The sequence below is a fragment of the Peromyscus leucopus genome, chromosome 3 (genome assembly GCF_004664715.2).
Source record: "Peromyscus leucopus breed LL Stock chromosome 3, UCI_PerLeu_2.1, whole genome shotgun sequence".
Lineage (NCBI taxonomy): Eukaryota > Metazoa > Chordata > Mammalia > Rodentia > Cricetidae > Peromyscus > Peromyscus leucopus.
Genome location: NC_051065.1, coordinates 19960857 through 19976143, shown reverse-complemented (window position 1 = coordinate 19976143; position 15287 = coordinate 19960857). Strand labels below are relative to the sequence as shown.

The window sequence follows — 15287 nt, the reverse complement described above, 5'->3', positions numbered from 1 at the left end:
GACAGATCTGACAGCCTTGGGCCTCTTTCTGATGTCTGTTTAAGACAGGTGACATTCTTTTCTTTGGACACAATCTATTCAACCAATTTGCCAAGGTCCCCACCCTACTTTAAGGCAGACCAGTGCCCAGTGTTGGCTTTCATTTTATGTGTCCTGTTGCTATCCTCACAATAGAGAAAAGTATCCTTTTTTGCTCATGGAAATATGAAAGGGGGAATGGGAACTATTCATGAGCAGACCATAACAGCTTTGTGTTTTAGGAAAAACAATGAGACAGTCCATTTCACTGTGGAACTACATGATAATGGGGATGCTGACAGTGAGGAAAATGAAGACACACCCATATAATGTTCATTGGGTGCCAGGCACCGTTTGAGGTCTCTATTAACCCATTTAATCCTAGTAAAACCACTCTACAGAGAAGAAATGAAGGTTTTCGGAGCTTAGGTAATGGTGAGCGTTTGGTAAATGGTGAGATGATTTCAAACCCAAGTTCTTCCTGGTCAAGAGTTCATACCAGTAGGCAACACACAGTTGTCATGTGATTAACAAGTATCTTCTACGCAGCCTTTGCTGTTCCCTGACACAGCTTGTGGGGGGTGGGGGGTGGGGGATGAAGGATGGGGGATATGGGGGGAAGTAATGAGGCCTTAGAGTGTGTATTACCTCCTCTGTATTTCCAGATCTTACTGAATTCCTGGAGCTTCTGCTAACTGGATAATACGTAGACTACTTACTAAGAGCTAAGCAGCCAATGACTTAGCAACCTGAACTCTGTAAAATGGAGCTGGCCCATCAAGAAGCCCTCTCCAGAAGCATGATTGAGTATTCTTTGAGGGAATGCTACCAACTTGCCCAGGGGCAGAAAAGTGAAAAGAGGTCTCAGATGGTGCAGGGACATTGGCCAGTTGGATGCTAGGCATGAACTAAGGTCACAAGGAAGCAGAAACCACAAATAAGCAAAGGTACTGGCTGGGTGGAGCAATGTAGGGGAAAAAAAGAATGGGACCACCAAAAGAGAAAACACAGCCCAGAAAAGGCAGAGCTTGGAGACTGCACAGTGATAGCCTGACTGTTTTCTGGACCCAGTGAGCCACACAGGCTCCAGGGTAACTGCTGCCCCTAGATCGCCCCAGATTTTGCCTTTGCTCGCTCTCATGTGCACTCCTACTAAAAGTCTCCCCTCACTAGCTTGGGGCATGTTGTGCTCCCTATACTCTGTCCGGATGAGCCAGAGCAGCGCTGGAGGGGTTGGGAAGAGCCTCCGGCTGGTGTCACACACTGGAAAGCACTGAGTCTACAGTACACTTGCCTACCAACCTCTGAAGAGGCAACTTGCAATTTGAAGAAAGGTTCTGTTATCACCCAGTTATATATTAATTTCTCCTAGGGAAATGTGGGCAGATGGCATTTAAACCAATTCTTACTACCCCAAATCTTGATTTTTCTTTCTGCATTCAGGCCCAACCCCTAATGTGCTTAAATATGTATTTGCTACATGTATTTTTCTCATCATTAAATCACAGTGCAACCCTGAAGACACTGGGATTAAAATGATGATCTCTCGTCTTTATAACTATCCTGTGAGTCTTCATAACTATCCTGACTAAAACCCATCCTAGAACTAAATGACCGTAGTGTTACATACCATCAGTTCAGCCAGCTTCTTGCTATAAATTCAGTGATGTGTTGTGAACATCAAGAAACAAAGCAGAAAACCCTTTGTTTAAGATTGAAAATGGAGCAACAAATATTTATTCATGGAGCAACCATCTACCCAATGCCTTCTGCTTGTGTCCAGTAGAATGGACTGGGATGAAGACAAATGGGATGGATGATTTCTCAGGAAAAAAAAAAACAACTCAGTTTACAAACAGCCCTACTTGTCCACCAAACTACACATGCTACTCTACTTGTCTAGAGGTACCAGAAAGAGGACAAAACACCTGAAAACAGTTTGGTAAGTATCTGAGGGCAGGGACCTCAAAGCAGCAGAATAATACTGTGGGGAGAACCCGTTATTCTGCCTGCAGGATGCGGGCTGTATCACAGAAGCAGGGTTATTTGCCTTGGAACTCTGTGAGTCCACCCAAGCTCTCTGGAGAAGAGATCAAAGCAGAATGGAAGGCAGGAATGGCATGTGGAAGGCACTAAAACCTCAAGATCATGGTCCTTTCAAAATCAGCAAGATGACCAGAGACTGTGGCTGAACCACATGTCTAACAATAATGGCTTCATTAGGGGCATATACTGCACACCAGGAATTACATCTGGTTTTTTTTTTATATACATTAAGACACTGGATTCAAATAATAATCTTATTTGGTGCAATACCACCACTACATCATCATCATCATCATCATCATCATCTCTCAAACCATAAAGAAAATGAGGCTGACTCCCAAGAAGTTGCAGGTCACCTGGCTGTTGGATGTGCAGCATGGTTTACCTAGGCAGTCTTGCTCCAACACGTCGGCTCACCTGGTTAGTACACTGCTTATCATATTTGAGTCACACTAAGGAACATGGACCAAATTCTGTAGACACATGAGGTGGCTTTTAAAATAAAAACCAAGAAGTTCTAGAAGCAGTTGGAGGACATCTGTAGGTAGTTTAAAAAACACAACAACAAAACTAAAGCAATATAACCAGAGACCGCGTTTCCTCATATTAAATGAAGACCTCCTGAAAAGAACAAAACCAAACTACACATCCATCCCTAAGACCTGGGCCAGGTGCTGGCACTGAGCAAGGAGAGAGGAGAGACCATTCTTGTTCTTTACTACGGCTCCACAGGAAACACACGTGACTCCAGGTTACAATAGGAGGTTACAGACCAGTCTTGACACTGTCAGCTCTGAGCAAAGACCTCCTGAAGCCATCATAAATGGCCAGAGAGTGAAGAGTACAGAGGCGAGACTTGCAATAATTCTTCCTAGACGTGTTCCTCAGGAAGGAGGGTAACATGGTTTAGTAAGCCTCCAGTTACCATTCCAGTTACAGCACCTCATTACAATAGCACTTAAAGCTCAGGAACATATGTGTTTGACATCTGGGTAACTCAGCAGAAAAGTCAGGTTTCTAATATAAGATGTTTCTGGTGGTCTCCAGAAATTCATTTTAACCATTCCAAACAGAAACGGGATGTGCGTGTGTTGTTTCTAACTTGTCAAAACAGCACTCCATTTTCCAACTGCCTCAGATGAAATTTATTAGTGCGGTTTCTTTTCTAATCTTCTCTTTTTAACTTAGCTCCATCAGCACACATGGCAATTCTTCCTTGGCACATTTTAATAGAAGGCTGCTAATGCGAGAAAAGATTTACAGGGCACAGAATTAATGCAGTATTTTCTCTTCAAATTTCACGGGTTGAAAATATAAATCACACTGTTCTTCCCCCTTTGAGCAGTCAATGAGAACGGAGCTGGAGGTGTGGGCACGGAGCCCACACCAGCATCCCAAAAGGAGGTTCCTGTGAGCAATGTGCTCAACCAGAGACCTACTACACTGTTCCGTACCAAAGAACTTTTTATAAATACTTCATAAATATTAGGTAATTCTAGAATTTCAGAGTTGGCAAAGGCTGGGGAAAAGCTCATTAACAATTCAAGCCCAGTTAAAGCTTATTTATCCCCATAGTTGGTGGCAGTTAAACGTCAAGGCATAAGCTTTGGAAATGGACAGATCTGGGTTGCATTTCTGGGTTTGTGCCTTTTTCTAGTTGAGAGATCTTTCCTATATTTGGCCTCAAACTCTGCGTTCCCCACTGTTAAAACAAAAATGCTACTTACTATCTACTGTTCATTTTGATAATTTAAAGAACAAATGTATACAAAGCCTAAGACCCTCATCATCTATTTAACGTATTCCTAACTGCATGCTTCTTTCCACCTCATCAAGCTGTAGCCTTGCATTGCGTCTTATTTCTAAGGGGCAACTCAGGCTGAATAACACTTTTAATTCAGCAGTGGATAAGGGGTAATAATACAACGCTATCACCATGACATCATGCCTATCTTTGGAAGAGCCCTCCTTAATTGGGGGCACTGGGACTGAGTCTAGGGGCCCCACCTACAAAATATAGCACAGAAATAAAGCACATCTTCAATTGGTGTTTATTTAAGTCCAAATACAATCTTTTAGTTAAATATTTAAACAGGTCTCAAGTTCTGCTGGTAAGCAACTGTTGACAGCTGCTCCTTCTTCCTGGGAACCAGACTCCACATAGCGGCTCAGCAGCTTGGTCCATGGCACCCAAGCTATTCAGTGCCTGCAGCAGTACTCACATGGGTAAGTTCATGTTCATTAACAACTCTCACACCAGGCTCTACGCTTTTCATGTTTAGCTTTTCTCTCTAGAGAACACACTGCTCAAACTTCCTCCCAATCTGCCACTCTGTCACGAATACCAGGCTCTCTGGAGAAGGCAGTGATCAGAAGTCAGGTTCATCATCCATGGAAACTGTGACCAATGTAACTGCTATTCTAACCACGCTACACAAGCCAAGCAGCTCTATAAAGGCAACAGGGCCTCTAACAAGGAAGGAACTCCGAGCCTAAGGCAGCAAAGCTGTGTTAGTTCGGACAAAGGCCAGCTCAGGAGCGGCCAGCCCTGAGAAAGGTGGACTAGCCTACACATAATAGGGTGGAAGGCATGCAGGGTGGAATTCCGTAGGGAAACTGAATACACCTGACACCCATGCTCCCTGAAGTCACAGCCAGCACACTTTGAACCCAGTGGCAACCCTGTGTTGTGTTACCCTCCTGACCTCACTGTACTTGTCCCCTCGTCCCCAGAGAGCGCCCCCCCCCTGCTTTCAACATCAGATTAACCCTCGCTCAGCAGCCATCAACACTCCATGCCTCCATGCAGCTTGCCTTATAGCTTTTCTTCTCAGGCCTTTCTCTCCACACTAGTTGAAGCATTCTTTCTCTCCCCCCCCCCCACTGCAGAGTCTATCTGCTTCTGACTCAGACTGCCCCAGGCAGGAGGCTCCTTCACCTTCCCAAACACACTATCCTGTTTCAAAGCCTCACTACGGTCCAGTTCTCCACAGACTCTCAGAGCAGCTACACCGTGGTGGCTAGATTATGGGGATGGGGGTGGGTAAGAGAGTGGGGGTGGGCAGTTGGGATTTCAACGCTCATTTATTGGGTTCCATGCTTCATTAGAATTTTTGACCACAGTCTACACTAGGGTTCAGGATGCCTTTGGGAGTCTAAGTATTAAAACATAAAAATGAGTGACATCAATAGAGGTTTAGAAAAAAGCAGGTCTTTTGATGCTTCTGTCTTGGGGTTTCCCAGAAGTAAAGACTGCGGAGAAGCGTCATACAGTTTTCTTCAGTTTTGTACAGGAATGCGTGGTAACTTTGCAAATGCTGGCCATCTAGCATCTACACTATGAAGTTTAATCCGTTTCAATCTGAACAAGGACAACAGCCGTGGAAATACTACTGTTCCAGAAGTCTGAAACCCATTTGTCATCAATCTCTCCTCCAGGTTACATAAAATCCCCAAACCTGGCAGCCTCCAGAACTGGCTCCGCTCACCACTTCCCCTGTGTACCCACTCCTCACCCACCCCGGTCAGCTGTGTCACCTTGATGTCTACGAACGGCTTCCTGAGCTCCCTCGTGAAGAGTATCCAAGTCTTCTGCTCACTCCTGATCTCCTCAGTCGAGTATCTGTCTTTTGATTTCTATAATCTAACATCACAGAGGAAAATGTGAAGAAGCTGGGTATGACAACTGGACTCTAAGCAGCCCGTTCTGCACAAAACGAGCATTCTGCTGGGCAAAAGTGGACCGTGACTCGAGGGAGCTCAGGACGTAACTGCGGTCTCTCTAAAGGCGCACATGTCAATAAGTGATGCTAATAGCGGTGACCAAAACTTCAATGGCTTTATTTTAGCGTTAGCATTTTGAGGTCTATTTTTATCCACAAGAGGTAAGTATGATGGAGGGCTCTCAGGAGAAACCCACTGAATTTACATCCTCTCAACTACACTGCCATCAACCATAACAAAGAGACTTGGCTTTAACTAGCTGCCCACCAACTTTTTTCTAGAATATCTGCAATCAATGGCTTCCTGAAATATCACCACAACATCCTCTAGATGTCACCTTGAGAACATGCCAGGATTGAGGATGACTGCTTTGAATCACAAAAACAATTTGAAATAGACTGTACTAAAATTTTGCACGTCTGATTCAATGGGCTAATTTGAATAATTTTTTATTTTTGTAGGGACTGACTTTTATTTTATTATTCATTTTCTAATAAATATCTAAATTAAGGCATGGTTCATACATTGATCTAATTTGCTTTTCTGGGATTTTTTTTTCCTTATATTTTTTATTTCAAAAACAAGCTTTAGGGTTCTCCCACCAATAGAAATAGAAATCCTTTAGGAAGCGTCTCTGACGAACTCTGATTTCTCTTGGGTATATTTCCCATGCCCAAAGTCCTCCCAAAACATCTCCCAATGTCGGAGGCTCCTCATCTTACCCCCTGGGCACTGGAGAGGAGAGGTGGTGCCATCAGTTTAAAAGCAGCAACTAGTTATGTCTGGAACGTTAAGAAGATTTGATTATGGATGACTACCCAGCAATTGTTTCTCTTAGACCAGCTCAGACTATGGCAGGCCAATGACTGACTCGATTTGCTCAAGCAGTTCATTCACAGCAAAAGAACTGTCAGGGAATTCATTAAAGTCTCAAACACCTTTGAGTGAGTTAAATCGCTCTGGAAACCTGGGAGGAAACAAAGATTTTTACGAGTGACTTCAGGGAATCCTGGATTATCCACTTAGTCTAAGGGTTAGATGTTCAAAATTTACAAAAATACCTGAGAAGAAGTAGTCATTTTCTTGAAAAGAGAGTCACCTGCACTACAGAGGAGTTTGAACCCAGAGTCACAGGCTCCAAAGGGGACCCTTCCCAACAACCAAGAGTTGTGTGAAAAAATACAGTCCTGGGAATAGAGCAAAAGCCCTACACTGGGCGCAGAGAGTGGGGCCACAAGCTCACAACTTTAGTTTTTCCCACTCTCCACGGCACTCCCCCGAACTCTACTGCTGTGGAGCAGCCTTCCTAGGGACCCAGATGTGTGTTCTGTTTATTGCCCGGTAAAGTGCAGGGCTGGGGACAGAGGCTGGCAGTAGGCAGAGGAAGGGAAAGGCAAATGAGCCCTAAGCACTGTCAGAATTCTCCAATGGGAACCTGCACTCTGGTTCCACGGGGAACGACTTCTAACTACAAAAACAGCTTCCAGTGTTCCTGTGGTGAGAAAAAAAAGAGTGTGGCAGGGAATTATTAACCTTGGAATAAAAACATGATGCAGAGGTACCGGCTTTCACAGGGGTTTGCCAGCCCAGCATTTGTGAAAGCAAATGCAGAGGTAGTTCTAAACAGGAGAGAGATTTCATTTGTACCAAATTCTCAAATTATCCTATTTAGGAAACATGAACAACTATATATTTTATGGTGGAGAAAAGCTCTATCTCATGCAAATTCTAAAATATGAGAAAATGTCTAATGTTTCATAGCTCACTTATAAATTAGTGATATACTCCAACATTTCAACTACTGCCAGTACAGAGTATTAACAGCAGCAATAATGGTCCATTGGACCATTTTCCTTTATAACTACAGAACTTCAAAAAACAATGATACTACATTTAATGTGAAACATACAGGGAGTCGCATGAGGATGTTTTATACAATGATTTTATATATAAAGGCTGAGCTAAGAACTACTTGTCTTTTTATCTCTATTATTTTTAGTAGTGACTATTTCCCATGGGTTACCTACAGTTTCATTTAGTCTCTCTCTGGCCCATTTACACACACAATGATTGTGCACAATGAACTCAAGAGTACTGGACCCTCAGCAGTCCAGAATAGAAATACATCATTTTCAGGGCCTTATTCTTCTTAACTTTAACTATCTATCATCTCTTTGCTCAAGATTCAAATTAAAAACAGGTACTAAGTAAGAGTTTTTTTTAGAGTCAACTTTTTTTTTGTTTTAAAATCCATCCTCTAGCAAAGAAAAACACTCAGGAAGAAAAGAACATAGTGAGTCCCGGTGCTAATCTTATATTCACGTTCTACTTATCATCCTGACAAACAGCTCCAGCCCCTGCCCTGAGGGGCTGTGCACCCAAAGCAGGTTAGATAAATGGCTCTTTCTAAGCCTGGAAACAGGAGAGAGCTGTCTCTTGGTGCCGAGAATGAGCCTCCTCTCTCCATGTCAGCTCGCTCTCCCATCTGGAAGTTAAAAGCAGTGTGTCTTCTCTCTACACCCACAGCTCGATCCTCAAGAGGGATGAACTGTTTTTCACAGCCAGGCACTCAGCTCAAGTGCCCTCTGTGCTCTTCAGTCCATGGGGTCAAAAGGTGAGGTCACCCAGAGAAAGATCTAGATATAACCGAGAATCGGGATGTGCCAGGTGTAGTCACAGAGGCAAGAAGGGGGGCAGAAAGTTAAAACACAAGCAAACCGAAGGGATAACACTGTGTGAGAGGCAGGGTTCCCACAACTGAAAAGGCACCCCTACCATTAATTTCAATACCCATAAAAGTATTCCGCGAAGCAACATCAAGACTTGACAGCTGCGCACACTAGAAGTTCAAAGTGTTCCTTTAAAACACCACCCCCACCCCCACCACCACCACCACCACCACCACCACCACCACAGATGCAGGTAAGGTGGAATTTTTGCCTCAGTTACTGTAGAGCAGTATCTGTGACATTAACCTTGTACTACCTGGGAGCCATTTTATTTGAAAGGTTGTTGTCACCAAAGAGGAAAAGCATTTCAAATGGAAGGTGGTGACCCTACAGGGGTCATCATTAATCATCTAGGGTCAAAGACCTTCCCGATTGTAATAGGAGGCAGGAGGCAAGGGAAAGAAGAGAGAGAAAAGATCAAAAGGCCTTTGATGAGGGGTATCTCCCAACACAATGGCACCTGCAGGATGGAACTTCTCAGCAGTTGGAAGCCCCCAGCTTCTAAGGTGACAGGGTTTTTGTTCATTAACTCAGCTTACTTAGGAGACTAAAGTCAGCAGGTGGCAGAAGAGGCCTAGAGGTCTCTCTCTCTCTCTCTCTCTCATGGCTGTCACTTTCATCCTACCTCAGCGGAGTACAAGGCACTCTTTGCTTCTCCAAGACGAAGCACTAGGATCACGAGGAGGAAAGAGTTGCCGTTCCATAAATGGCAAAGGGCCCACCATGAACCACCTTCCAGTTCTGCATTGGAGCTTAGGAAAATGCACAGAGCTGCTCTTTGCAAAAGGCAAGCACAGGCAGAAAGCTGGGAGTAAGGGCATTGTCTCCGCAGGCCAAGCCTGATAGAACAGAAGGTGTGTGGGACCCTTGGTTAGTAATGATGCACTCTTTCCTCCTGTTAACACTGTTTAATAACCTTCACATGTAAAAGAAGCAGGTGGACAGAGAGAATGCCATGGCTATGTGTGAATCAAATCCATCAGATGGAGGAAGGGGCAACTAATTCAGGATGTGATGGGCAAGCAAGGCTCCGGTGAACACTTGGTTATCCGCCTGACAAGTGTTCCCTGATGCAGTACTAGTCTTTGCAGCATCTACAGAAGGAATATTCCAAGGCCTTTAGTGGGTGCTTGACCTCAGACACTCCAAACCTCGTACGTTCCACTCTTCCTGTATGTACATACCTAAGGTAAAGCGGAATTTACAAATATGACAGAGCAAGAGGTGAGCCACAATAACATTAATAAAACACCCCTAAATATGTACTGTTGTTAAAGGGGTATGAATGTGGTCTCTCTCAAAGTCTCCTAGTGTGTCTGTCCTCACTCTTCCTGGGATAATACAAGCTGATATGAGGCCTCGGTGACATAAGAAAGAGAGGGAATGATGACTGTGTGATGTGGCACTAAGATGCTACTGACCTGAAGATGAGTGAGGCCAATCAAAGGCTGCATTTGGGTGCAAAAACACGAGTGAGTTCATCATGTTCCTCAGACTAGTATACTATTTACAGTTTGTGAGTTGCTTATTTCTGGAATTTTCTAGTCTGTATTTTTAGAGCACGGTTGACCATGAATAACTGAACCCATGGAAAGCGATACCATGGAATGGGGACCACTGGACATTCCAGGAGATTCACAAATCTCAAGCAAGCTGTGTCCTGTTCCTAGGATTCGTTTCCCTGGTCAATGGTGGAATACTTCAAGAACACAAACAATAAGCCTTTCAAAAACTCACTAAAAAATATGTATAAAAATAATTTATTATTTTAAGAAATAAAACACACAACAGAGCAACAGGAACGGCTTTCAGGCTATGGGCTGTTTTGATTAGCCATGCCCTGGATGCCTACAGCTACGCCCATTAGCATGGATAATTGAGAATCTGCTGGATTTCCATTTTAACACAGTCTCTCTAATTCATTTCAGGCACTGAGATGGGAAAGCGAAACCTTGGCCATGATTCCACTCACACAAATGCAGCGCCGCACCGCTCCACGATGTACTCACCTCTGTACAGTCCGAAGAAGCCTTCGTAGCGGAGCACTTTCTTGAAACAGTCAAAGCTGTTCTTATACATGAGCTCTCCCACAAAGGAGCCAGTCGACCGCTGGTTCTGCATTCGAGTCTTCACAAGGTCAATAGGATACACAGCGGTGGCTCCAACAGCTGAAATTAAGTAATACCGTTATCTCAGCCAGAATTAAGGTGAGTTGGGGGTAAGGAAAAGGTGGACAAAAATTAAAGAAAGATTTGAAAACAGATTTTTTTAAATGCACAGAATTAGTGAACTACCTTTCTATACTCTTATTTGTAGATTTTTATTCCAATGCCCCCTGGCAAAAGGATGTCACTAGAGTTTAAATTAAAAGTATATCTGCAAAGTCTAACCTCAGAAAAGGGAGAGAAAACCATCACTTGCAGGATGCTGACCACGTGAAAGTGTATGAAAAGTCCCCTCTGCTCTGGTCCTCCCTAACAGGCTGGTAACTGACTTGGGGATGATGCTGAAATCAGGGAGGCAGGAAACAGGAGGAAAGACCACAGGACAACACAGAAGCGACAACTTGACACTCATCCGTGACTAACCTCCAGCAACAGAACCCAGACCAAACCTGTAGGCTGACTCTGCCACCTGGAGAAGAACTGGCCGTGCGACATCACCCGAGGCCTGCTGCTTCAGTAGGCAGCACAGTGGCAAGCAGGAAGCAGGAAGCCCAGGACAGAGAGGGGACAGAACAGAAACATGTATGGTTAGTTAACCATATATCACTGGCTGAACTCTACATCTAATACAAGCGAAACAGAAGGACAAAATGAGATCCGAGGTCATCAAACGCTTATTAATAATAGGTGTTTGGATACTAATCATGACTGAAATTGCATTGGGACATAAAATCATGACATGAAAAATAACGTTATGAACCATTTTTCAGATGTTCAGTTCTCATTATTGTTCACAGAAACGTCAATGTAAAAATACCAAGGAGACATCATTCTTGATTACTCAAACTGGCTAAGCTTTTTATTTGAAATTTGTTTGGGTTTTAAATGGTAACACTCAGACTAGTAAGAATTGATAAAAATATATACATAAACATCCAAAAATTTAAAATAAATGTAATCTCTAATGCTGAAATACTTTCTTGAAATTAGGCAAGAAACAACAATGAAAAACCAGGGAAAAAACAAGGATTGGGCTCTTTAAAAAGCAGCACCCCAAGAGCAAAAATTCTGGAAATACACTAACTGACCAATAATAGGTTTAAAATCCTATACTGATGGGCAAGGAGGCACACACCTTTCATGCCAGGGGTTGGGAGGGTGAGGCTGATCTCTGTGAGTTCAGGGCCAGCCTGATTGACATATCAAAGTCCAAGCAAACCAGAACCACACAGTGAGACACTGTCTCAAAAATAAATAATAAATAAATAAAATAAAAATCACTTTTAAAACAAAAGTATATCATTTAAGATGGTATCTCCAAAGAAGAGTTGATGTTGGTTTAAAAAAAATGTTCACAAAACTCTTATTTTATGAAGAAAACATAAGGGGTTGGAGAGATGGTTCAGTGGTTAAGAGCACAGGCTGCTCTTCCAGAGAACCCGGGTTCAATTCCCAGCACCTCCGTGGTAGCTCACAACTGTCTGCAGCCCCAGTCTTAGGGTCTGATGCTGACACCAGCCACACATGTGGTACACAGATGTAATGGAAGCGAAACACCCACACACATAACAATAAATTAATAAGTTTTTAAGATGAAAGAAAACAAGCTGAAAAGAGCATGGTGAGTGGGCAAGTATTTGTGATATTCCTTTTACCTTTATGAAATGCTTGAAATACTTCATGGCATTTTCTTTACATGTGTGAGTGTTTTGTCTACTGTATGTGTATGCACCACATGTGTACCCGGTACCCACGAGGGTACAGAATCTCCCAGAACAGAAGGTAAGGATGGTTGTCAGCCACTGTGTGAGTGCTGGGAACTAAACCCAGGTTCACGGCAAGAGCAACAAGTGCTCTTTGTAGCCCAGCCACTCCTCCCGCTCTTCAGGGTATTGAAAAGAAAATGAAAGAGTAGAATATGAGCCAGGCGGTGGTGGCGCACGCCTTCAATCCCAGCACTCGGGAGGCAGAGCCAGACGGATCTCTGTGAGTTCGAGGCCAGCCTGGTCTACAGAGTGAGATCTAGGACAGGCACCAAAAAAACGACATAGAGAAACCTTGTCTCAAAAAAAAAAAAAAAAAAAAGAGAGAGTAGAATATGAAGTCTTTTGTTGTTGTTAAGATTACTTGTTGATACACACACATATAAAATTAATACTAATATTTTCTCATTTCTATTACCTAGTGACACTCAAAATGTTTACAATGGCCATAACTAGATGGGCAAATTATGGGTGATTGCAAAAACTTTTTCCACATTTGGGCCATCTTCCTGAACTCTGCATTTCTAGGCAGGCAGCTGTCTGCTGTTGTTCCAGTGACCTGCTATCTTTCACATTTCGGAGGCCGGAACATTTTAGAATGTTGTACTACCCTGTCAGTGTAAATAAAGTATTGACTTTGTCCCACAGAGTTGTCAAGTACGGGTGACATACAGTCAGCACCCAATAATACCTGTTGAATGAATAAATACATTCAATAACATTTGTTTTCACAGGCCTGATAATGAACATCAGCGAACAATGAAAACAATCACCAACCTCAGCTACCAACGCACTGAATTTTAACTGCTGTCAATGCAGCACAATTCCAATACAATGAGATCATTTGAAATCTTCAGTCATTTAACCGAAAACAGCTTTACGTAGAAATATGCATGTCTCAGAAGGTAAAACATTCCTTCTGAAAAGACCATGGGTTGTCTCCAACTCTACCCCCGTACTCTACCTTCAGTGTGACAGAAGTATTCAAAGGAGGAACATTATTTTATTTGCATTGATGAAAACATGTGATACTAAAAATGTTCTGGCATCAAAATAATGAAATGAATGAGAGTACTTTCAAGATACCACAGGAAGGGACCTGCCCTTACTGCTGACTCTTCCTCTAGAGGACAAACCAAATTCCAGGTTCCCATTTAACTTTTAGAAGCTACAAAATGCAGTATGTTCTTCAAATGACACAGGGAAGGGAGTCCACCTTCACTGCTCCCCGTCTAGGACAAACGCCACAAGAGCTATAAGGTGCTGGGAGACATCAACTGGCCCATGGGTAGATGGCCTGCCTTGTTTGAATTTGTCAGGAGCAGTGGGGTCCATGCAGTAGAAACCACACTAGGTTTCAGGTAGGGTTGCTATGAATTGCTCGAAAACCTCTGCGCATCAGCCAGTCACTTCCGACTGTCGCAGAGTTCATCAGACTCCTCTAACCCTTTCGGGGCCGGCACCAACAAGCACCCCTCACGAGCCCTCCAAAGCTGCAAAGGGTGCAGAGGGAAAACAGAGAGGCGCTGCTGCCAGGGGGGAAGCAGATCTCAAACAGCCCCTCTGCTTTCCTTAATCCCCAAATTTCTACACTAGCTGGTGGCATGCAGACGAAGAGATAATTATCTCAGACACAGCGTCTGAAATCAAAGGGAGGAGAGAGCAAGGCTGCTTCCACCTCTGCCCAGGATTACACAGTCCTTTCTGCTGCACCAGGGGTAATCGGCTTCCTCTTTTAACCACAGCCAGCTGCTTTCCCAGAGGTGCCTAGTTAGGATTTACTGAGCACACACCCACTCCCCTCCACTTCCATGCCTCACACAAAACTCACTGCTGCCTCTGGGTGGAAGGAGCTAAGGGAGGAGGGGTCCTGGCTCCAGGCCTGACAGCCCTAAAAATGCAGCCCGAGTCAACCCATTGTGGTCAAACTGGCGTCTCTGTACAGACCCAGAGCTCCAAGCCAAAAACAGTTAAGTCTCACAAGATTCGAAGATGGCTTAGCCTTAAAGGCGGTCTTTTTCTAAAAACGACGCTCTGTCTGTTCATGGATTTATTTTACAAGTGCCATGCAGGCAAAGCACATGCAATAGGCGTGCTCTCTGTCCCAGCTACAGAGACGAGCAAGGGTTAAGCGAGGAGGTCCCATGTCTTAAGTTTCTGACTCCCACAACTCCAAGACATGGGCTTCTGTTAACCATAAAATAAAATTTAGCATTCCTAACATTGTTTCCACATAACTTATGAATCCTTTCACAGAGAAAATGGGTCTAAAAGCCTCTGAACTATGACTCCAGACTAAACAAAATTATCTCATTTTGATACTCAGAAGGAACGGAAGGCATGGCTGTGAGACAATGCCCTGACAGTGCCCCGCTGAGGAGCAAAGACAGCTTTCATTTAGCAACGCCAGATGCTTCGGGGGACAGTCACAAGACCCGGCGCTCCATGCCCATGTCCCTCAGTACCAGATGGAAAAAAGAAAAGAGCTGCTTGTGTTGGGAGTGTTGGGATTTCTAGTGTTGGGGGAACTGTCCTGTCTTTCTAAGAAATGCATGCCCTGTGTCTGTTCACCAGAACTCGGAACAATTTCCCTTTTCAGCCTCTTCCAATGCTTGCATTCGGGGAGCAAAACTGGAGAATGATTAAACCAGCAACCAACGCTGGGAAGGCAGCGAAGCATAAGGGGCCTGGCCACTCCGTGGAAAACACCAGGCGAGAACTCACTCCTGCTCACTCACCTGCCTCTGGGCCTCAGCCAAGTTGAAGGGCAGCATTCCTTCTTCTAGGGGAGCAATCCGCTCAATGTCTGCTAAGGTCATGCGTCTGGACAGAGAGCAAAGATA

The 15287-nt window shown here is 44.0% G+C and overlaps 1 protein-coding gene across 2 annotated transcripts in view; it reads right to left on the bottom strand.

Moving 5' to 3' along the window:
- Window positions 1–15287, bottom strand: part of Slc25a13 (solute carrier family 25 member 13) — a 180164-nt gene that overhangs the window by 59401 nt on the left and 105476 nt on the right. Inside the window, exons 9-11 of one of the 2 annotated variants that reach the window (XM_028869835.2) lie at window positions 15183–15267; window positions 11105–11192; window positions 10526–10684 (exon numbers count right to left, since the gene is read on the bottom strand). In XM_028869835.2, the coding sequence (XP_028725668.1) occupies window positions 10526–10684; window positions 11105–11192; window positions 15183–15267 (332 nt within the window). The remainder of the gene's footprint in view (window positions 1–10525; window positions 10685–11104; window positions 11193–15182; window positions 15268–15287) is intronic. The other variant, XM_028869837.2, reaches the window with a different exon arrangement.